This window comes from Eubalaena glacialis, chromosome 1 (assembly GCF_028564815.1).
Source record: "Eubalaena glacialis isolate mEubGla1 chromosome 1, mEubGla1.1.hap2.+ XY, whole genome shotgun sequence".
Classification (NCBI taxonomy): domain Eukaryota; kingdom Metazoa; phylum Chordata; class Mammalia; order Artiodactyla; family Balaenidae; genus Eubalaena; species Eubalaena glacialis.
The window spans coordinates 196117037-196140188 of record NC_083716.1 but is presented as its reverse complement, the minus strand read 5'-3'; the positions used below and the strand labels follow the sequence as shown (position 1 = coordinate 196140188).

The 23152-nt window shown below is 37.8% G+C and overlaps 1 protein-coding gene across 2 annotated transcripts in view; it reads left to right on the top strand.

The window, feature by feature from the left end:
* HIBCH (3-hydroxyisobutyryl-CoA hydrolase) overlaps window positions 1–23152 on the top strand; it is a 97908-nt gene that overhangs the window by 16442 nt on the left and 58314 nt on the right. For both annotated transcript variants that reach the window (XM_061203331.1, XM_061203337.1), the window contains exons 3-6: window positions 4486–4626; window positions 5210–5294; window positions 16233–16313; window positions 20917–20969. In XM_061203331.1, coding sequence (XP_061059314.1) covers window positions 4486–4626; window positions 5210–5294; window positions 16233–16313; window positions 20917–20969 — 360 coding nt within the window. The remainder of the gene's footprint in view (window positions 1–4485; window positions 4627–5209; window positions 5295–16232; window positions 16314–20916; window positions 20970–23152) is intronic.

The window sequence follows — 23152 nt, the reverse complement described above, 5'->3', positions numbered from 1 at the left end:
CTGTATACTGTTTACTGTCCCATGTCTACATAAATAGCGATAAGTGTTTCTGTGTTTATCCTCTGTTATATTAATATATATCCTCTTAATATATATTAAGGAAACATGTTCATACTGCTGTCTCTGACTTTAATCCAGTACCACAGGGCAGGCTTCATTCTAGCCTTCTCTTCTTGCTTGTCTCTAATTCTCCTCCTGACCAGTGAGAGCCTGGTTCTCACTGACCACCCTCCATTACTTGTTTTTTTTTTTTAATTTTAAAAATACAGTATGTACCTTTTTTTTAAAAAAAAAATTTATTTATTTTTGGCCGTGTTGGGTCTTCATTGCTGCGCGTGGGCTTTCTCTAGTTGCAGCGAGTGGGGGCTACTCTTCGTTGCAGTGTGTGGGCTTCTCATTGTGGTGGCTTCTCTTGTTGTAGAGCACAGGCTCTAGGCACGTGGGCTTCAGTAGTTGTGGCATGCGGGCTCAGTAGTTGCAGCACACGGGCTCAGTAATTGCGGCACGCGGGCCCTAGAGGGCGTGGGCTTAAGTAGTTGCAGAACGTGGGCTCAGTAGTTGCAGCTTGTGGGCTCTAGGGCGTGCGGGCTTCAGTAGCTGTGGCACGTGGGCATCAGTAGCTGTGGCTCGTGGGCTCTAGAGCACAGGCTCAGTAGTTGTGGCGCACAGGCTTAGTTGCTCCACGGCATGTGGGATCTTCCCGGACCAGGGCTTGAACCCAAGTCCCCTGCATTGGTAGGCGGATTCTTAACCACTGGACCACCAGGGAAGTCCCCATTACTTGCTTAACCTCAGGATACATGCAAAGCAGTTTCAAACAAATTTACTAACTATAGCATAAGTTGACATACAGTTTTTTTTGTATATTTCCTTACAGCTTGCAATCAAATTACTGTTTTCTAAAGTCACTTAGGTCAGCTTTCCTGCCACCATCCTCACGATCTCACTTCAGTGTGCTTGTCATACGTGTGTGGTTTGGTTACATTTATTTGCCACAGTCTGCATTCCATGTTGGAATCCCCTGACACTGGGTGATTTTTAAAAAATATGTATAGTTTGTATACATTCAAGTTCACTCTCTGTACATTTCTTTGGGTTTTGACAGTTGCATAAATCATGCATTCATCACCCAAAGTCCATGCGGAACAGCCCCATCCCCCTAAAACTTCTGCTGTACTTCCCCTTTGTAGGCAGTCACTTCTCCCGCTCCCCACCACTGACCTGTGTTATGCCCCTATAGTTTTGTTTTCTACAGAACATCATATGAATGGAATCATACAATATATAGGCTTTTGCGTCTGCATTCTTTCACTTGGCAAAACACATTTAAGATTTATCTATGTTGTTGCATGAACTGATAACGTGGTCCTTCTTATCACTGAATAGTATTCCACTGTTTGGATATACCACAGTTTGTTTATTCATTTCCCTGTTGAAGAGCATCTTGGTTGCCTTCAGGTTTTAGTGAGTAAGAATAAAACTGCTACACCTGTTTGTGTACAGGTTTTTGTGTGAACGTAAGTTTTTAATTCACTTGGGTAAATATCTAGGGGTATGATAGCCCGGTTTTATGGTAAGTCCATGTGTAACTTTATACAAGTTTGCCAAATTGTCTTCTATAGTGGCTGTACCATTTTGCAATTCCACCAACGATGAACGAGTGTTCCTGTTGTTCTGCATCCTTGGCAACATGTTATTGTCTGTTTTTGGATTTTAGCCATTATAATATGTGTGTAGTGGTAGCTCATTGTGGTTTTAATTTGCATTTTCCTACTGAGAAATGATGTTGAGCATTTCATGTGTTTTTTTGCCATCCCTATATTTTCCTTGAAGCTCTTCAGATTTTTTTTGCCCATTTTAATATTGGGTTGTTTGTTTTCTTATTGAGTTTTAAGAGTTTTTTATACAGTTGACCCTTGAGCAAGGTGGGGGTTAGGGTCACTGATTCTTTGTGCAGTCGAAAAATCCAAGTATAATTTTACAGTCAGCCCTCTACAACTGAGGTTCCTTCTCTGCACCTGTGGATTCAGCCAGCTGGGGATCATGTAGTACTATAGTATTTACGATTGAAAAACATTTGAGTGTTAAGTGGACCTGCACAGTTCAAATCCATGTTGTTCAAGGGTCAGCTGTATATTTTGTATGCAAATTCTTTATCAGATATGTGATAGGCAAGTATTTTCTTCTAATTTCTGGTTTGTCTTTTCGTTCACTTTATCTTTTGCAGAGCAGAAGTTTTAAATTTGATGAAATTCAGTTTATCAGTGTTTTCTTTTGTGGATCATGCTTTTGGTGTTGTATCCCATTAATCCTTAATGTTTGGAAGGCACTGTGAACCAGAGTCCAGGGGTGTGGCCCTCATAAGTGTTCCTGTCCCTTCTCTGGGGGTGGGCTGCCTTTTTCCCCCCCTTTTCCTTTGTCCCCTGTTCCTTTTCCCCAGCTGTGGTTGGTAAACACTAAGGTCAGTAGGCTATGGTTTTGAAGTGCTTCTCCCTTGGGATTAAGGGTCTTATTTTATAGGCCTCCATCCCATTTCCCCACTGTGGTGGGCCTCCACCAGAACCCTAGGCTACCAGCTTTGAAGGCTCTCTCTCCCTTGAAGATTTAGCCTTTTGTTCTGTGTGGAAGATGAGGGGAAAGGATTTAGTTGTGCCTGCTGTTTCCCTCCCCCAGCCAGCACCACACGGGGGAGCTTTCTGCAGTCTTCCCTGGGAGAACCTGCTTGGGTTCCAGGAGGAAAAGCCAGCAAGAATGGGAGCTCCCCCCGTGACTGTGACACCCGCCACCCCCAGGAGCTCCATACTATCACACTTGCCCACACTTGACCTCTAGCAAGTCATTAAAAATTCTAGTTAATCTTCCTTAGGGCTTCTGCCTGAGCTTAAGCGCATATACTGGTCCTGCATCTCCCTGAAGGCACCTGTCTCTCCAGATTTTATTACGGGGCTGTTTGCCCTGTGACCTCCTGTCTCTGACTGAGTTCACCAAAGCCATTAATTTTCAGTCTGTTTACGTTTTTTTCTTGTTACAGGGTCGGGAGACGCATGTTTTCAGCTCTCAACGTCTCTGAGCTGAAACCAAATAATAGAGTTTTAAAGGATTGTCTCTGATATTAGGTGATAATTTATGTAAAGTTGTTCAGTGGAAACAGTCATGAAACTTTTTTTTTTTTTTTTTTGGGCTGGGGAATCTGACTTGGTTCAAGCAAAAAAGAAATTTAGTTAGTATGGAGAGAGATGAAAGTTTATTAATACTTGTGTGTAACATGTTTGTATAATGTGAAATCTGTGTTACTTTAAAATTTAGAATGATGTAGGTATCTGAAAAGTACAGCTTTTTAGTCTATCATCTGTCTTTTCATATGAGTAAGGGTTTAATCAAGGAAGTAGAACCACTGAGTATTGAAGGGGAGCAAAATAAGCCACTCCAAAATGTGCCACTTGCCTCACTCACCATGGTGCGTGAGGCCCTAAGAACTGTGTATAGACGAGTTCTTCACAGCTATATGCTTTTGTAAGCTCATTCTATAATCTGGCCTTCAACTACTTATTCTGTCTACTTTCCTATCACTCATTTTCTCAGTCAGCCTTTATTCCACTCATGTTTAACATCTTAACATTTGCAAATATTCACTGTTCATGTTTTAGAATGTGTTACTCTCCAGGATTTTCACCCCTCTTTTTCTTGGCATATATCAAGGCCTAGCTCAAATATCACTTTTTTTCTTCCCCAAGTTGTTGGTAGCTACTGTAGTCAGAATTATTTGCCCTCTCTACTCATCTTTGATTTCCAAGTACCTAACATATTGCTTGGTATACAATAATAAAGATTTAAGAGTATTTTATAGTCCAAGAAATTCTAGGACTGAGTTCTATTTTATTTTTATTTTTTTAGAAAAAAATTTTAAATTAATTAATTAATGTATTTTTGGCTGAGTTGGGTCTTCGTTGCTGCGCGAGGGCCTTTTCTAGTTGTGGCGAGCGGGGGCTACTCTTCGTTGCAGTGTGCGGGCTTCTCATTGCGGTGGCTTCTTTTGTTGCGGAGCATGGGTTCTAGGCACGCCTGGGCTTCAGTAGTTGTGGCACACGGGTTCAGTAGTTGTGGCATACGGGCTTAGTTGCTCCGTGGCATGTGGGATCTTCCCAGACCAGGGATCGAACCCGTGTCCCCTGCATTGGCAGGTGGATTCTGAACCACTGCGCCACCAGGGAAGTCCCATGGACTGGGTTCTATTTTAAATCAGTTGACTAAGTTCACTCAGAAATAAAAATTAAGAGATTTAAGAGGTATATGTAGTTTGCTTTGGAATTGTCTATCTACAGAGTCCAAATAACTTTAGAAAACTTTGTCAGATGTACTGAGTTATTCATTTGATTAGCTAATTTTAACATTGTGTGAAAGATTTGCATTTAATGTATGTTTTGATGTTGACTTGTGACAAAAACTTAATGAATTTTATCCTAAAGTTATTCTTTGTTTACACAGAGAATGTCTAAGCACACAGATGCAGCAGCAGAAGTCCTATTGGAAAGAAAAGGTTGTGCAGGAGTGATAACACTAAACAGACCAAAGTTCCTAAACGCACTGAATCTTAGTATGATTCGGCAGATTTATCCACAGCTAAAGGTTTGTAATTTTCTTAAAGGAATCATATGGATCCTTCTGAAAGTATATCCTTAGAGAATATTTCTGATATTCTCTCCCATAGAATCATTTGACTCTCTGGGATCAGCGCCCAAGCCCCATCGCTTCTAGAGTCCTCAGCGCTTTCCTGAGTGGTTATCCTGGAGCACCCCTAGTGACAGGGAGTTCATTGCCTCAGAAGACAACCTCTTCCACTTTCACAAGCCTCCAAGTTTCTTCTTATGTTCTGCCCCTCTTTATTTTATTTTTCCAACCTGACGATATATTAGGCCCATATTTTTTCACCTTGGTCTCAAAGTTGTTGTGGCAAAGATTTCAGTTGCCATCATCAAACTTGGATCACAAAATGCACTCATCTAGCAACTTTGTTGGGATAGCCTCTAATTTATGTCAGAAAAGAAAATGAAGTTGGGATCCATTCTTCTGGATATGTTTTATAAAGCTTATGCTTTGTATATATCCACATATGTCTATATATACACATGTGTTTATGTGCATATAGATATATCATTAATGAGTTTGTATTTATGATATGCTTATACCATCTTCTTTTGCATTTGGATAGAAGTGGGAACAAGATCCGGAAGCTTTCCTGATCATCATAAAGGGAGCTGGTGGAAAGGCTTTCTGTGCTGGAGGTGATATCAGAGGTAAAAACTTTTTTCCCTTCTCACCTAAATGCTTTTTTCCCCCCAATAAAACTGATAAGGTATTAGCAAATTTTTGTGGTACTTTGTAATTTGCTTTACTTTCTAGAATTTTTTTTTGTTAAACAGTTAATACATTTTTAGTGTGGTTAACTTAGAAAAAGAAAACATTTAAAGACTTACCTCTTGTAGTTAATAGAAAAATGAGAATAGCAGCTGTTTTTTTTTTTTTTAACTACGTACATGCCCTTCAGGTATCTTGTCTCTTTCCCTGAATCACCCTGAACAAAATGTTCAGTTATGGTATGTGATTCTGCTTTTTATTTTAGAATAGCAGTTATTAAGCAATTCAATTTATCACGTAACCCTGACAACCTGACCATGTTGAGTGACTTGCCATTCTCCAAATATGACACGCTCTCACATATTTCCATGACTTTGTGCTTTCCCATTGTTCATGATCCCAAAGCAAGAATGCATTTAATTGTAGTATTTATCCTATTATATTATCAATATTTTTTTGTGTTTAAATAAACATGCTGAGATAAATAAAAAGATTAATTCTCCTTATCTTTCTAATTATTTAGGTAAGTCTCTACATATTTAACTATTAAAAACAAAAGACAAAAGAGAGAAGAAATGTTATTACCACTGGTTGTCAGTATTTTATATATACTGAAAACATTTTGAGTTTTGTTTCTTATGGAATTGGTAGGTTCCTGGGATGGTTTTTTTCTTTGTGTTTTATTTTTTATATTTTTTGTATTGTGTTAAGATGATAATGTTCAGGTTGATCTATTTACCAAATTTATAAATCTTATGTAAACCATTACATTTGAAATAGGAAGAAACAAGCTTGATTCAGGATATAATTTCAAATATCTATTAAATTTAAAATAACTGAGTCTTAAAATTTCACTTGAAAATTTTCAGTTGCTTCGACAGACTTATTAACTGAATTGTTTTTTGAATTTGTTTTGCCCACTACTTAAATATTTTTAAAACATTGTTTTTCAGCCTGGAATTAATCTTTCCTCAAGAGCTGGGCTTTTGATCTTGTCAGTTTACAGATGGGCAGAGCCTTATGTATTGATTTTAGCTTCTTCTGACTGTGAGCTATTTTTGCATATAGGCCTAACTTTATATTGCGGTTTGGAAATACAGTTAAAAATTCTAGAATTATTCTAGTTCACATGTATAAGCAACAGATTTCAATTCTAGGAAATTTAGTTTCTTTTAAACATCACAGTCCAAGACAGTAAGTGGGCAATCTGAAAAATAAAATTTTTTTTGTAATTTATTTATTTTATTTTTGGCTGTCTTGGGTCTTCAGTGCTGCCCACGGGCTTTCTCTAGTTGTGGCGAGCGGGGGCTACTCTTCATTGCGGTGCGTGGGCTCCTCATCGCGGTGGCTTCCTTTGTTGCCGAGTACAGGCTCTAGGCTCACGGGCTTCAGTAGTTGTGGCTCACGGGCTCTATAGCGCAGGCTCAGTAGTTGTGGCGCATGGGATTAGCTGCTCTGAGGCATGTGGGATCTTCCCAGAACAGGGCCCAAACCCATGTCCCCTGCATTGCCAGGCGGATTCCCAACCACTGCACCACCAGGGAAGCCCTGACAAAAATTTTTTAGATGATGTTACTAAACATCATTTACTTTATATGAAATTGATTGGTTAGAATAAGATTAGAAGGAAATCTCAGAAGATTTCTGAGATAAAAGCTTTATTCCACAGGCAATACATTTTACACTCCTTTTCTTTTAGTATTGGGGAGAAATGATAAAAGATAATAGATGAGGGTTTTAAGGGTTTTATCGGTGAAAGCCTCAGAATGACAAAACTAGATATCAAACCTTTTTTTATTTTTAAAATTTTTATTTATTTATTTATTTATTTGGCCACCCCATGCGGCTTGCAGGATCTTAGTTCCCCCACCAGGGCCTGAACCCGGACCACGGCAGTGAAAGCACTGAGTCCTAACCACTGAACCACCCGGGAATTCCCCAAACCTTTTATTTTAAAAACCAAGAAAAAAAGTCAATATTTGGTTGGAACATTTTGAAGGAAGCTATATCAGAGTTCTGAAGTTAGTCTAAAAATCTATTAATAGTCAACAATTTTTATGTAACTCTTTCCCATAAAAGAAGTAAATGTATATATTATATATTTAATTTGTATTTTAGTAGGTAATTCTCATAAGACTTAGACAGGAAAAGCATATGAGCTTGAAGTGTATGGAAGAGAGGTTTGATGGTGGTTTTTTTTTTTTTTTTTAAACATCTTTATTGAAGTATAATTGCTTTACAATGGTGTGTTAGTTTCTGCTTTATAACAAAGTGAATCAGTTATACATATACATATGTTCCCATATCTCTTCCCTCTTGCATCTCCCTCCCTCCCACCCTCCCTATCCCACCCCTCTAGGTGGTCACAAAGCACCGAGCTGATCTCCCTGTGCTATGCGGCTGCTTCCCACTAGCTATCTATTTCACATTTGGTAGTGTATATATGTCCATGCCACTCTCTCACACCGTCACATCTCACCCCTCCCCCTCCCCATATCCTCAAGTCCATTCTCTAGTAGGTCTGTGTCTTTATTCCCATCTTGCCACTAGGTTCTTCATGACCTTTTTTTTTTTTTTTTCCTTAGATTCCATATATATGTGTTAGCATACTGTATTTGTTTTTCTCTTTCTGACTTACTTCACTCTGTATGACAGACTCTAACTCCATCCACCTCATTACAAATACCTCCATTTCATTTCTTTTTATGGCTGAGTAATATTCCATTGTATATATGTGCCACATCTTCTTTATCCATTCATCCGATGATGGACACCTAGGTTGCTTCCATGTCCTGGCTATTGTAAACAGAGCTGCAATGAATATTTTGGTACATGACTCTTTCTGAATTATGGTTTTCTCAGGGTATATGCCCAGTAGTGGGATTGCTGGGTCATATGGTAGTTCTATTTTTAGTTTTTTAAGGAACCTCCATACTGTTCTCCATAGTGGCTGTATGAATTTACATTTCCACCAACAGTGCAAGAGTGTTCCCTTTTCTCCACACCCTCTCCAGCATTTATTGTTTCTAGATTTTTTGATGATGGCCATTCTGACCAGTGTGAGATGATACCTCATTGTAGTTTTGATTTGCATTTCTCTAATGATTAATGATGTTGAGCATTCTTTCATGTGTCTGTTGGCAATCTGTATCTCTTCTTTGGAGAAATGTCTATTTAGGTCTTCTGCCCATTTTTGGATTGGGTTGTTTGTTTTTTTGTTATTGAGCTGTATGAGCTGCTTGTAAATCTTGGAGATTAATCCTTTGTCAGTTGCTCATTTGCAAATATTTTCTCCCATTCTGAGGGTTGTCTTTTGGTCTTGTTTATGGTTTCCTTTGCTGTGCAAAAGCTTTTAAGCTTCATTAGGTCCCATTTGTTTATTTGTGTTTTTATTTCCATTTCTCTAGGACCTGGGTAAAAAAGGATCTTGCTGTGATTTATGTCATAGAGTGTTCTGCCTATGTTTTCCTCTAAGAGTTTGATAGTGTCTGGCCTTACACTTAGGTCTTTAATCCATTTTGAGTTTATTATTGTGTATGGTGTCAGGGAGTGTTCTAATTTCATACTTTTACATGTACCTGTCCAATTTTCCCAGCACCACTTATTGAAGAGGCTGTCTTTTCTCCACTGTATATGCTTGCCTCCTTTATCAAAGATAAGGTGACCATATGTGTGTGGGCTCATCTCTGGGCTTTCTATTCTGTTCCATTGATCTATATTTCTGTTTTTGTGCCAGTACCAAACTGTCTTGATTACTGTAGCTTTGTAATATAGTCTGAAGTCAGGGAGCCTGATTCCTCCAGCTCCATTTTTCGTTCTCAAGATTGCTTTGGCTATTCGGGGTCTTTTGTGTTTCCATACAAATTGTGAAATTCTTTGTTCTAGTTCTGTGAAAAATGCCAGTGGTAGTTTGATAGGGATTGCATTGCATCTGTAGATTGCTTTGGGTAGCAGAGTCATTTTCACAATGTTGATTCTTCCAATCCAAGAACATGGTATATCTCTCCATCTATTTGTATCATCTTTAATTTCTTTCATCAGTGTCCTATAATTTTCTGCATACAGGTCTTTTGTCTCCTTAGGTAGGTTTATTCCTAGATATTTTATTCTTTTTGTTGCAATGGTAAACGGGAGTGTTTTCTTAATTTCACTTTCAGATTTTTCATCATTAGTATATAGGAATGCAAGAGATTTCTGTGCATTAATTTTGTATCCTGCTACTTTACCAAATTCATTGATTAGCTCTAGTAGTTTTCTGGTAGCATCTTTAGGATTCTCTATGTATAGTATCATGTCATCTGCAAACAGTGACAGCTTTACTTCTTCTTTTCCGATTTGGATTCCTTTTATTTCTCTTTCTTCTCTGATTGCTGTGGCTAACACTTCCAAAACTATGTTGAATAATAGTGGTGAGAGTGGGCAACCTTGTCTTGTTCCTGATCTTAGTGGAAATGGTTTTACTTTTTCACCATTGAGGACAATGTTGGCTGTGGGTTTGTCATATATGGCCTTTATTATGTTGAGGAAAGTTCCCTCTATGCCTACTTTCTGCAGGACTTTTATCATAAATGGGTGTTGAATTTTGTCAAAAGCTTTCTCTGCATCTATTGAGATGATCATATGGTTTTTCTCCTTCAGTTTGTTAATATGATGTATCACGTTGATTGATTTGCGTATATTGAAGAATCCTTGCATTCCTGGAATAAACCCCACTTGATCATGGTGTATGATCCTTTTAATGTGCTGTTGGATTCTGTTTGCTAGTATTTTGTTGAGGATTTTTGCATCTATGTTCATCAGTGATATTGGCCTGTAGTTTTCTTTCTTTGTGACATCTTTGTCTGGTTTTGGTATCAGGGTGATGGTGGCCTCGTAGAATGAGTTGGGGAGTGTTCCTCTCTCTGCAATATTTTGGAAGAGTTTGAGAAGGATAGGTGTTAGCTCTTCTCTAAATGTTTGATAGAATTCGACTGTGAAGCCATCTGGTCCTGGGCTTTTGTGTGTTGGAAGATTTTTAATCACAGTTTCAATTTCAGTGCTTGTGATTAGTCTGTTCATATTTTTTATTTCTTCCTGGTTCAGTCTCGGCAGGTTGTGCATTTCTAAGAATTTGTCCATTTCTTCCAGGTTGTCCGTTTTATTGGTATAGAGTTGCTTGTAGTAATCTCTCATGATCGTTTGTATTTCTGCAGTGTCAGTGGTTACTTCTCCTTTTTCATTTCTAATTCTATTAATTTGAGTCTTCTCCCTTTTTCTCTTGATGAGTCTGGCTAATGGTTTATCAATTTTGTTTATCTTCTCAAAGAACCAGCTTTTAGTTTCATTGATTTTTGCTATTGTTTCCTTCATTTCTTTTTCATTTATTTCTGATCTGATCTTTATGATTTCTTTCCTTCTGCTAGCTTTGGGGTTTTTTTGTTCTTCTTTCTCTAATTGCTTTAGGTGCAAGGTTAGGTTGTTTATTCGAGATGTTTCCTGTTTCTTGATGTAGGCTTGTATTGCTATAAACTTCCCTCTTAGAACTGCTTTTGCTGCATCCCATAGGTTTTGGGTCGTCGTGTCTCCATTGTCATTTGTTTCTAGGTATTTTTTGATTTCCCCTTTGATTTCTTCAGTGATCACTTCGTTATTAAGTAGTGTATTGTGTAGCCTCCATGTGTTTGTATTTTTTACAGATCTTTTCCTGTAATTGATATCTAGTCTCATAGCATTGTGGTCGGAAAAGATACTTGATACGATTTCAATTTTTTTAAATTTACCAAGGCTTGATTTGTGACCCAAGATATGATCTATCCTGGAGAATGTTCCATGAGCACTTGAGAAGAATGTGTATTCTGTTGTTTTTGGGTGGAATGTCCTTTAAATATCAATTAAGTCCATCTTGTTTAATGTATCATTTAAAGCTTGTGTTTCCTTATTTATTTTCATTTTGGATGATCTGTCCATTGGTGAAAGTGGGGTGTTAAAGTCCCCTACTATGATTGTGTTACTGTTGATTTCCCCTTTTATGGCTGTTAGTATTTGCCTTATGTATTGAGGTGCTCCTATGTTGGGGGCATAAATATTTACAATTGTTATACCTTCCTCTTGGATCGATCCCTTGATCATTATATAGTGTCCTTCTTTGTCTCTTGTAATAGTCTTTATTTTAAAGTCTATTTTGTCTGATACGAGAATTGCTACTCCAGCTTTCTTTTGATTTCCATTTGCATGGAATATCTTTTTCCATCCCCTCACTTTCAGTCTGTATGTGTCTCTAGGTCTGAAGTGGGTCTCTTGTAGACAGCATATATATGGGTCTTGTTTTTGTATCCATTCAGCCAGTCTGTGTCTTTTGGTGGGAGCATTTAATCCATTTACATTTAAGGTAATTATCGATATGTATTTTCCTATTCCCATTTTCTTAAATGTTTTGGGTTTGTTATTGTAGGTGTTTTCCTTCTCTTGTGTTTCTTGCCTAGAGAAGTTCCTTTAGCATTTGTTGTAAAGCTGGTTTGGTGGTGCTGAACTCTCTCAGCTTTTGCTTGTCTGTAAAGGTTTTAATTTCTCCATCAAATCTGAATGAGATCCTTGCTGGGTAGAGTAATCTTGGTTGTAGGTTTTTCTCCTTCATCACTTTAAGTATATCCTGCCACTCCCTTCTGGCTTGCAGAGTTTCTGCTGAAAGATCAGCTGTTAACCTTATGGGGAGTCCCTTGTGTGTTATTTGTTGTTTTTCCCTTGCTGCTTTTAATATGTTTTCTTTATATTTAATTTTTGACAGTTTGATTAATATGTGTCTTGGTGTGTTTCTCCTTGGATTTATCCTGTATGGGACTCTCTGTGCTTCCAGGACTTGATTAACTATTTCCTTTCCCATATTAGGGAAGTTTTCAACTATAATCTCTTCAAATATTTTCTCAGTCCCTTTCTTTTTCTCTTCTTCTTCTGGGACCCCTATGATTCGAATGTTGGTGTGTTTAATGTTGTCCCAGAGGTCTCTGAGACTGTCCTCAGTTCTTTTCATTCTTTTTTCTTTATTCTGGTCTGCAGTAGTTATTTCCACTATTTTATCTTCCAGGTCACTTATCCGTTCTTCTGCCTCAGTTATTCTGCTATTGATCCCGTCTAGAGTATTTTTAATTTCATTTATTGTGTTTTTCATCGTTGCTTGGTTCCTCTTGAGTTCTTCTACGTCCTTGTTAAATGTTTCTTGCATTTTGTCTATTCTATTTCCAAGATTTTGGATCATCTTTACTATCATTATTCTGAATTCTTTTTCAGGTAGACTGCCTATTTCCTCTTCATTTGTTAGGTCTGGTGTGTTTTGACCCTGCTCCTTCACCTGCTGTGTGTTTTTCTGTCTTCTCATTTTGCTTATCTTACTGTGTTTGGGGTCTCCTTTTCACAGGCTGCAGGTTCATAGTTCCCGTTGTTTTTGGTATCTGTCCCCAGTGGCTAAGGTTGGTTCAGTGGGTTGTGTAGGCTTCCAGGTGGAGGGGACTAGTGCCTGTGTTCTGGTGGATGAGGCTGGATCTTGTCTTTCTGGTGGGCACGTCCATGTCTGGTGGTGTGTTTTGGGGTGTCTGTGGCCTTATTATGATTTTAGGCAGCCTCTCTGTTAATGGATGGGGCTGTGTTCCTGTCTTGCTAGTTGTTTGGCATAGGGTGTCCAGCACTGTAGCTTGCTGGTCGTTGAGTGAAGCTGGGTCTTGATGTTGAGATGGAGATCTCTGAGAGATTTTCGCCGTTTGGTATTACGTGGAGCTGGGAGGTCTCTTGTGGACCAGTGTCCTGAAGTTGGCTCTCCCACCTCAGAGGCACAGCCCTGATGCCTGGCTGGAGCACCAAGAGCCTTTCATCCACACGGCTCAGAACAAAAGGGAGAAAAAATAGAAATAAAGAAAGAGGATAAAATAAAATAAAATAAAGCTATTATAATAAAAAATAAGAAAAAAAATTATTAAGAATAAATTTATTAAGAAAAATTTTTTTTTAATTTTTAAAAATAGATTTATTAATTTTTTATAATAAAAAATAAGAAAAAAATTATTAAGAAAAAAATTTATTAAGAAAAAAAATTTTTAATTTTTAAAATAAAAAATATGAAAAAACTTATTAAAAAAATTTTTTTTAATTTTTTAAAAAGAGAAAATAAGGAAAAAATTATTAAGAAAACATTTATTAGGGAAAAAAAATTTTTAAGTAAAAAAAAAAAACAAAACCAAAACAAAAAACAAAAAACGGACGGACCTAAACCTAGGACTAACGGTGAGAGCAAAGCTATACAGACAAAATCTCACCCAGAAGCATACACATATACACTCACAAAAAAAGGAAAAGGGGAAAAATTAATATATCCTGCTCCCAAAGTCCACCTCCTAAATTTGGGGTGATTCGTTGTCTATCCAGGTATTCAACAGATGCAGGCACATCAAGTTGTTTGTGGAGCTTTAATCCGCTGCTTCTGAGGCTGCTGGGAAAAATTTCCCTTTCTCTTCTTTGTTCGTACAGCTCCCGGGGTTCAGCTTTGGATTTGGACCTGCCTCTGCATGTAGGTCGCCTGAGGGCGTCTGTTCCCCGCCCAGACAGAACGGGGTTAAAGGAGCAGTTGATTCGGGGGCTCTGGCTCAGTCAGGCCGGGGGGAGGGAGAGGAACGGAGGAGGTGGGGCGAGCCTGGGGCGGCAGAAGCCGGCGTGACATTGCAGCAGCCTGAGGCGCGCCGTGCGCTCTCCCGGGGAAGTTGTCCCTGGATCATGGGAGCCTGGCCGTGGCGGGCTGCACTGGCTCCTGGGAGGGGCGGTGTGGAGAGTGACCTGTGCTCGCACACAGGCTTTTTGGTGGCGGCAGCAGCAGCCTTAGTGTCTCATGCCCGTCTCTGGGGTCCGCGCTGATAACCGCGGCTCGCGCCCGTCTCTGGGGTCCGCGCTGATAGCCGCAGCTCGCACCCGCCTCTGGGGTCCGCGCTGATAGCCGCAGCTCACGCCCGCCTCTGGAGTTCACTTAAGCGGCGCTCTGAATCCCCTCTCCTTGCGCGCCGCGAAACAAAGAGGCAAGAAAAAGTCTCTTGCGTCTTCGGCAGCTGCAGACTTTTTCTCGGGCTCCCTCCCGGCTAGCTGTGGTGCGCTAGCCCCTTCAGGCTGTGTTCACGCCGCCAACCCCAGTCCTCTCCCTGCGATCCGACCGAAGCCCGAGCCTCAGCTCCCAGCCCCCGCCCGCCCCGGCGGGTGAGCAGACAAGCCTCTCGGGCTGGTGAGTGCTGCTCGGCGCCGATCCTGTGTGCGGGAATCTCTCCGCTTTGCCCTCCGCACCCCTGTGGCTGCGCTCTCCTCCGTGGCTCTGAAGCTTCCCCCCTCTGCCACCCGCAGTCTCTGCCCGCGAAGGGGCTTCCTAGTGTGTGGAAACCTTTCCTCCTTCGCAGCTCCCTCCCACTGGTGCAGGTCCCGTCCCTATTCTTTTGTCTCTGTTATTTCTTTTTTCTTTTGCCCTACCCAAGTACGTGGGGATTTTCTTGCCTTTTGGGAGGTCTGACGTCTTCTGCCAGCGTTCAGTGGGTGTTCTGTAGGAGCAGTTCCACGTGTAGATGTATTCCTACTGTATCTGTGGGAAGGAAGGTGATCTCCGCGTCTTACTCTTCCGCCATCTTGCCCCTAGTCCTGATGGTGGTTTTGACATTGACTGTAGTAGGAGTACAGTAGATTGGACTATGGAACTCTGGATAATAGAAACTTGCAATACAAATGAAACCATTTGATTGTTATTTATTATTAAGATATTTACTGAGCACCTGCTTATTAAGACAGGCATTTGTATGCTGTAGCAATATCTTTGAGAGGTTATATTTCCATTGATATTAATAAATAAGGATATTACTATCTCATTTACCTTCTTAGCCTTACCTTTTACCGTTCTCCTTTAGTCTTTTAAAACTACTTATTTCTTGATTTTATTCTTTCTTGCCTGTGTGCCTTTGTAGGTACTCCTTTCTCCACTCAGAACTTTGCACTTTTCAGAACTTTTCATTTTTAGGAAATCCTTACCTGTTGTTCACAGTTGGCTCAGAGTTCTCTCTTCTGGGAAGCCTTTTTTTTTTTTTTTTAAATTATTATTTTTTTGGGTGCATCGTGTGCCATGCAGGATCTTAGTTCCCTGACCAGAGATCGAACCTGTGGCCCCTGCAGTGGAAGCATGGAGTCTTAACCACTGGACTGCCAGGGAATTCCCTGGGAAGGCTTCTTTTAATTACATCTCTTATGCTCACATTCCTACGGCACCCCAACCTTAGAGTGGGCATGACACAAGGAGTGTAGCTCAGTAGTCTGTCTTACTAGTCTGAACTCCAGGGCAGCCGTCTTATATTGCTGTCTTGTTATCTACAGCACTGAAAACAGTGCGTGGTACCTGGTGGATGCTCAGCAAATGTTCCATGGTGAAATGAATGTGGCAGAAGTATTTAACTAGATGGAATATATAGAACTCTGTGTGTGTGTGCATGCACATGTGCATATATTTCTCTGTGTGTATATGTATAATGTACTTTGTGTTAAGATATATTACCAAAGGAAACATGTATCCAGCAAACATTCATTTAGGTGCTACAGAATATAGTCAAAAGAAAGTGCATTTTGTACCAATATATAACTTATAATTTAAGTATAACACTTTGTAAGAAGTTCTGAACAAGAATTTTTGCCTTGAAGTTTTGACATTGGACTATGGATTTGGGGCTAACTATAATATGTCCGTGGCATGGGTGACTTCAGAACCTTAACAAACCATTCTAGACTTTCCCCCTGGTACTTACTGTCACAGCATTTAAAATTTTTCTATTTGACTATATTGACTGGAAAACACTTTTTTTGATTTGTAATCCTTCTTTTTTCTTTTTTTATTGTAGTGATCTCAGAAGCTAGAAAGGCAAATCAGAAGATAGCTCAAGATTTCTTCAGAGAAGAATATATGCTGAACAATGCTATTGGTATGTGTGCTCTGCTGAGAGCTTTGAAACTGGAATCAAGACATAAGCTGCGCAGTATGAATTGTTAAAATGTAATCAACAGACACTCTTGTTTAATCTTTTATATACTTTGTGCCAGGAATAAACTTGATTAAAGTAGTCTGACTGCTCATTCCAGAACAATTCATACTTGATTATTAAATAGGGTATACTTAACTACTTTTGCCATATAATCAATATGGAAACATGGATTCTGATCATATGGTTGGCTTTCTTGGAAAACAAAAAACTTGGGTGCCAGTTTTCTCTATAAAATGAAGTGTCATTTCTGAATTCTTGAGGAACTTCTGGGATGAAATTTCTTTATAGTCATCATTCCAGATTTCATTGGAAGTGACACAGTAGTTACATTTATCGAGCATGTGTTTCAAATGTTAAATTACAGGGAATAACATAATAAATACTTGTGTACCCACCAGCCCAGAATGAATAGACCACTATATTTTATTTTTGCTTGATGTTTTGAAATTTATTTAAATTAAATAGAATACTATGAGTTTTTAAATTACTGTTCAGTCTACTGCATTGCTTGCTTCAGTGCCATTTCTTTCTCTCTCCAGAAGCAACCAGTATCCCTCCTCAGAAGCAACCACTGTCATTAGTTTTTAGCACATCCAGTTAGACTGTACTTTATGTTTTTACTATATTTATGAACAAAAGTAGTATTACTTTGTGTTTTTGAAATTTGCATAAGTACTTTCTTACTGTGTATACCATTCCATAAGTTTTTTTAAAAAAATTATTTATTTATTTATTTATTTATGGCTGTGTTGGGTCTTCGTTTCTGTGCGAGGGCTTTCTCTAGTTGTGGCAAGTGGGGGCCACTCTTCATGGCGGTGTGCGGGCCTCTCACTATCGCGGCCTCTCTTGTTGCGGAGCATAGGCTCCAGACACACAGGCTCAGTAGTTGTGGCTCACGGACCTAGTCGTTCCGCGGCATGTGGGATCTTCCCAGACCAGGGCTCGAACCTGTGTCCCCTGCATTGGCAGGCAGATTCTCAACCACTGCGCCACCAGGGAAACCCCCATAAGTTTTTAATTACATGGAATGTAACTGTTCTTATATTATTCAATTACCCCATATTAATCTATTCTATATTAGTAGTTATTTTAGATTATTTCAGCTTTTTACTAATACAGATTGTTACATCCTTATATGTACACCCTTAGTGCCCATGTGCAAAAATTTCTAGAAATAATAGAAGTCGAATGGATGGATCATAGAGTTTATGTATCTTCAGTGTGTTTCCAAATTCTTCTCTAAAGTATAAGACTTTATTTTCTACATGTCCTTTCTATCATTTTTTGTTTTTAAACTTTGCATGCTTGATATATTATTGTGGTTTTAATTTGTACTTCATTGGATGCAGGTGAGGTAGAAGGTGTTTTATGTTAATCATTTAGATTTTCTTTTCAGTTTCATCCTTTGTTTATCTTTCTTTTGGATTGTCTTTTTCTTAGTGATTTTATAGGTCTTTATGTATTCTGATTCTTCACTTTTGTAGATCATATATATTATAAATACACTTCTCTCAGTCTGCTACTTTATCTTTTGGTATATACAGGTTTTTGTTTGAGATGAAATGTATTCATTCTTTTCCTTTATGATTTCTGCTATTTGCATTAAAAAAATGCTTAATAACATGGAGGTTTTTAAGATGTTCTTTTATATTTTCTTTTAATAGTTTGTTTCTTTATACTATAAGTCTTTAAAGTGCTTGGAATTTTTTTGCATGTGACATCATCTAACTTTTACTTTTCAGCTAGAAAGCCAGAAGTTGTAATGCCTTTGATTGAATAGTCCTTGTTTTCCTCACTGGTTTTAATGATACTTCTATCATATATCAAGTTCTTATATGTGACCAGGTCTGCTTCTGGGCAACTTTGTTCATTGGCCTATTTGTCTGTACGTATGATAAAACTACAGTGTCAAAATTATTATAGCTTTAAGATATGTCTCTGTCTGGTAGGACAAGTTACCCTTGTTTTCTTTCAAGATTTTCTTGGCTACTCTTGGACTTTTGATTTTTCAAATGCATTTTCTTTTTTTTTTTGGTTTTTAAAAATTCAAATGAATTTTAAAATTATTTTGATATTTAATAAGCTTATGCAGTCATCGCCATTAATCAGTTTTAGAACATTTTCATCAGATTGACTTTCATGTCCTTTCATAATGTTTTATAATTTTCTCCATAAAGAAAAAAAGATTTTTTAAGTGTTATTTTTAGACAGCTTATTTTTTTGTTACTACATTTAATAGTAATTTTTCTTATTACATTTTCTAATTGACTATTTCTAGCATGTAGAAATGCTTTTGATTTTAGTATTTTGTTCTTACATCCAGCAACCCTGCTGAAATTTATTATCAGTTCTAATGATGTTTCTGTAGGTTCTCTTGGCTTTTCTACATTGGCAATTCTACCATCTACACATAATTTTTTTCATCTCTTTCCAGTCTTTATACTTATGACTTTTCTTGTTATATTTTGGCTAGGACGTCTATTATAATGCTGAATGATTGTGGTGTTGTCTTATTTATGACATCCATGGGAAAGCTTTTAAAATTTCATTCTTTAGTATATAATCATTTTGTAGACACTTTTTACCAAGTTACAGACATTACTTCTATTCCAAATTTGTTAGGGGTATTTTCTTTTGTTTGTTCAGTTGTAGTGGTCCAGTGCTTGAGCATCCACTTTTCTAACTTTTTCTCTTCCTCTCCTGGGCAGGAGCATACTGAGTTTTAGGATCAGCAGGTAGAGTTTTTCTAGCTATGTTTTACAAATCATATAGCTCTTCCTACTGTGAGGCTTTATGCAGGTATTAACTCATAGCATGTTGTGTGTGGCCCGTGTTATTCCTGACTCAGAACAGATACACACACACACTCACTCATAATCTTTGGCTGTAGCTTCCACACAGCTATTAGCTTTGAGTTTATTTGTTTCTGGCACCTGAGGATTTCCCTTGTTTGGCTTTGAACTTGGATATACATTGAAAACAAAATTTTTTTCTATAATTTTTATGTCTTTGAGGTAGGAGTGGGGAGAAGAGGCTGTTTCCCAATTTAACTCAGTGAGCCACATTGAATGGAGAGCTCTCATTTCTTTGAGTCTATAATTCTCCAGATCAGGTTTTACTTAGGATGTTTTATTCATTCTAAAAATTCATACCAGCACTGTCCAATAGTACTTTCTGTAATGATGAAAGTATTCTGTTTCTGTGCTGTGCAATATGATCACTACTAGCCACACATGGCTAATGAGCACTTGAAATGGGGCTACTGTGATCAGTAAACTGAATTTTACCTTTGTTTAATTGTAATTAATTATAATCTAAATAACTACATTTGGCTATTGGCTACTATATTAGACAGTGCAGTTCTATACTAAATAAAAGGAGAGGGGAGAAAAACCTCTAAGCAGTTTGAGAAGAGTTTGGTAAAATGTTAATATACAGAGAGAAAGCCTTCCAGATATAATTTCTATACATTGTAATGACATATTTTAGTCGTTAAGGAATTTGACAGATTCTGGCCTTGTGTTCCTGCATCAATTAGCTTCTGATATTTCATATCTAAAATATGTGTATCTGTAGCTGAAATGGTATATTTGTATGCATGTCTACTCCAATCAATAGAGACATTTGTTTCCATTGTTTCTAGGGAATTATAGTTAAAAATTGAGGGCTGTGGAAGTCCTTGTGAATGTTAAATTAGAATTGTACTTCAGTGGCTCATTTGGCAGATTGGGAATATTTATAGAACTGCTAGATGGATCAAAACTGCACTTTTATGTTGGTCTTTGGTAAGGAAGTTATATTGGCAACAAGCTGTAATAGAAGTACAGTGATTTATATTATGTTGTGCACAACTTCCTCTTCAGAGGGAAAGGAACAGAGTAAAAGTTTACAGGATTTTTGAGCTGGAAGGAACTTCTGAAGCAAATCTCATCATTTAATAGATAGGGAAACTTATCTATATATTATATACATGATATACACATGTATGATAGGCATATATACATATAACTTATATGCGTATATGTGTATACACATATATATATTGAATTGCCAGTATATAAGTAATGCCAGTATATATATTGAATATAGTTGAATTGCCAGTTAATGACAAAGCTGAGACTAAAATTTGGGTCTTCTAATTCCCAGTCCTTGCTTTTTCCTGTATGCTGCACTTCTCTTTGTATCCAGATACTTCTTTAGATGTATAGAAGACAAATTATGTTCTTTAAAATACAACTGTGTTACATAAACATCAGTGGCTTATAAGGCAAATATTGTTTTTCTCAATAGCTGAGTTATATAGGCTTTCATTTGTTTCAAATTGAGGTGTTGAGTTTTTCATAATAATGAATAGATGACCAGGATTGTGTACGGACTGATGTTTTAAAAAGAACATATTTTATAAGCCGTATGTTTAGTCTACTTTGATATTTCTTGCAAAAATTTCTTAGGGAAAATACTCAGAGTTCATGTAACATGTGATTTTTGGAAAAAGAAAATGTATTTTAAGCATTGTAACTAATTATAGCTCTATTTCTTTTAGATTCTTGCCAGAAACCATATATTGCACTTATTCATGGAATTACAATGGGTGGGGTAAGTAGACTGTTTACTCTTATCATTGTTATGTGAGCTATATTAAAAATAAGTTAATTATTAAACAGAAGTGAGACAATGAATGTAATACAATAGAAGTTGAAACAAAATCATGTTTGGAGCTTTGCAGGTTTGGGATATAATATTTGCTTTACCCAAAAAAATACGTTCTTAATTATGTTCTATGCTATTTCAGCTTCTTGAATTAGTAAGCTTTCTTAACTAACAAAATTGATTCTTTTTTTTCTTATGTAGAGCCCTTTTTCTACTTATAAGTAAACTGATTGCTTTCAACAGCTTCAGAAAAGAAACTGGAATGTTGAGGTTTTTTTAGACTCTGAATAGTGGAGATGTGGTTCCTAAGTTATATCTACTGCACAAAATCTCACCTTAGTGAAAGTGTTTGGATACTTTTTGAAGTTCTCTGAAAGTGCATTTCTATCAGTTGACAAATCTTTGTAATAGCACAGATGCAAAATAAATAAATCTTAGATTTCACTGGCTTTGAATAATTTGATAAGGAGTTGGAGAGAACATGAAATAATTATAGAAAAAGTGTTCCAGTGTGTGGCACTGGCTATAACAAAGACAAGCCTTTAAAGAAGTGAGAGGTCAGAATAGGTCTTCATGGCAGTAAAAGGTAGGATTTAAGAAGGTGATAGGAAGCTGAAGGGTGGAATTTCAAAGATTGAACTTGTTAAGTATTTCAAGCATTCAGTCATTGGGAGATGTCCCCCTCTTTCTAGGAAAACCACACACTAGATGAAGTCTCTTGGGCCCTTGGAATTGCTTAGATCTTTCTTTTTGAATTTGTTTTATTGAAGTATAGTTGATTTACAATATTGTGTTAATTTCTGCTATACAGCGAAGTGATTCAGTTATACATATATATACATTCTTTTTCATATTCTTTTCCCTTACGGTTTATGACAGGATGTTGAATACAGTTCCCTGTGCTATACAGTAGGACCTTGTTGTTTATCCATTCTGCACATAATAGTTTGCGTCTGTTAATCCCAAACACCCTATCCATCAGAATTGCTTACATCCTGCACATCATTTTGGGAAAGGGCTTCCATTAGCACCTGTGGTTAGGAGCAGGATCAAGGGCAATCTATAGCTCTCAGCTTGTGGCAGGTACTGAGCGTGAGTTGATTGTGCTTTCTTTGTCAATGAAGTGTTAAGATGGGAAAAATAAGAGCTCCCTGAAAAAATTCTGCAGAACAAAAGGAAGAAACATAATCTGAAGCTTTGAAGGAAGAGCCCCCTGCGAATGTGAAAGGAACCAGAAAAAAAATGAAAGCAAACAAAAAACATTGGGCATACTTAATAACATGTAAAATGATGTGGCTCCAGTGAAATAGGAAAGACAGCCCATAAGTAGACAACAAGCTTAGATGAAAGGGCAGCAGGTTACAAGGGGGAACAGGCAACATAGGAAGGATGACTGGAAACTAAAATGCAATAGCAGAACCTGACATTCCACTTTGAAGGTCATAGATAAGAAGGAGTTGAATTTCATATTACAGATAATGAAGTTGTGTCTGTGGAGGACAAACCTGAGAAGCTCTCACCAAAAAAGGACAAGGATAAAAATGATGAGAACAAACATTAGTCAAACTATGTCTTCCAAGTGATTCTGAGTCACGTTAAGTGGGAACTAGTGCCCAAGACATCGATTGTATGTAATGAATTAACTGCATTCATATTTCTGCCCTGTGATTCTAGAATGGTACCAGTTATATACCATGCTTGGAAAAATTGAGAAAATAGTTAAGTCTTTTGCAGTGATCTCTGGTTCAGATGAGGAACCCCTCAGTGAGAAAGGTTCTTTTATATTACATATTGTCAGCCCTGCCCCTAAAAAAAACCAAACAAGCCTATGTGTCTTTTCTTCTATCAGGTCTGCCACCTACAATGCCCCATATGTACTCTACATCTAATTCATCTTTAAAGACTGAAAGTTCTACCCTATATTTTTTAGCAGTCTTAAATACCACTATGATTAGATGTGATTTTTTTCCTTCATTGACTCAGTGCATTCAATCTTTACTCCAAATTTGGCATTTATTCTTTATTGTCAATTATTATGAAATATGCCCAAGTATATTAGATGGTCTATAAAGGTGAGGACTACTTTTTTTTTAGCATGCTCATAACAACTAGGGAATGCACAGTATATA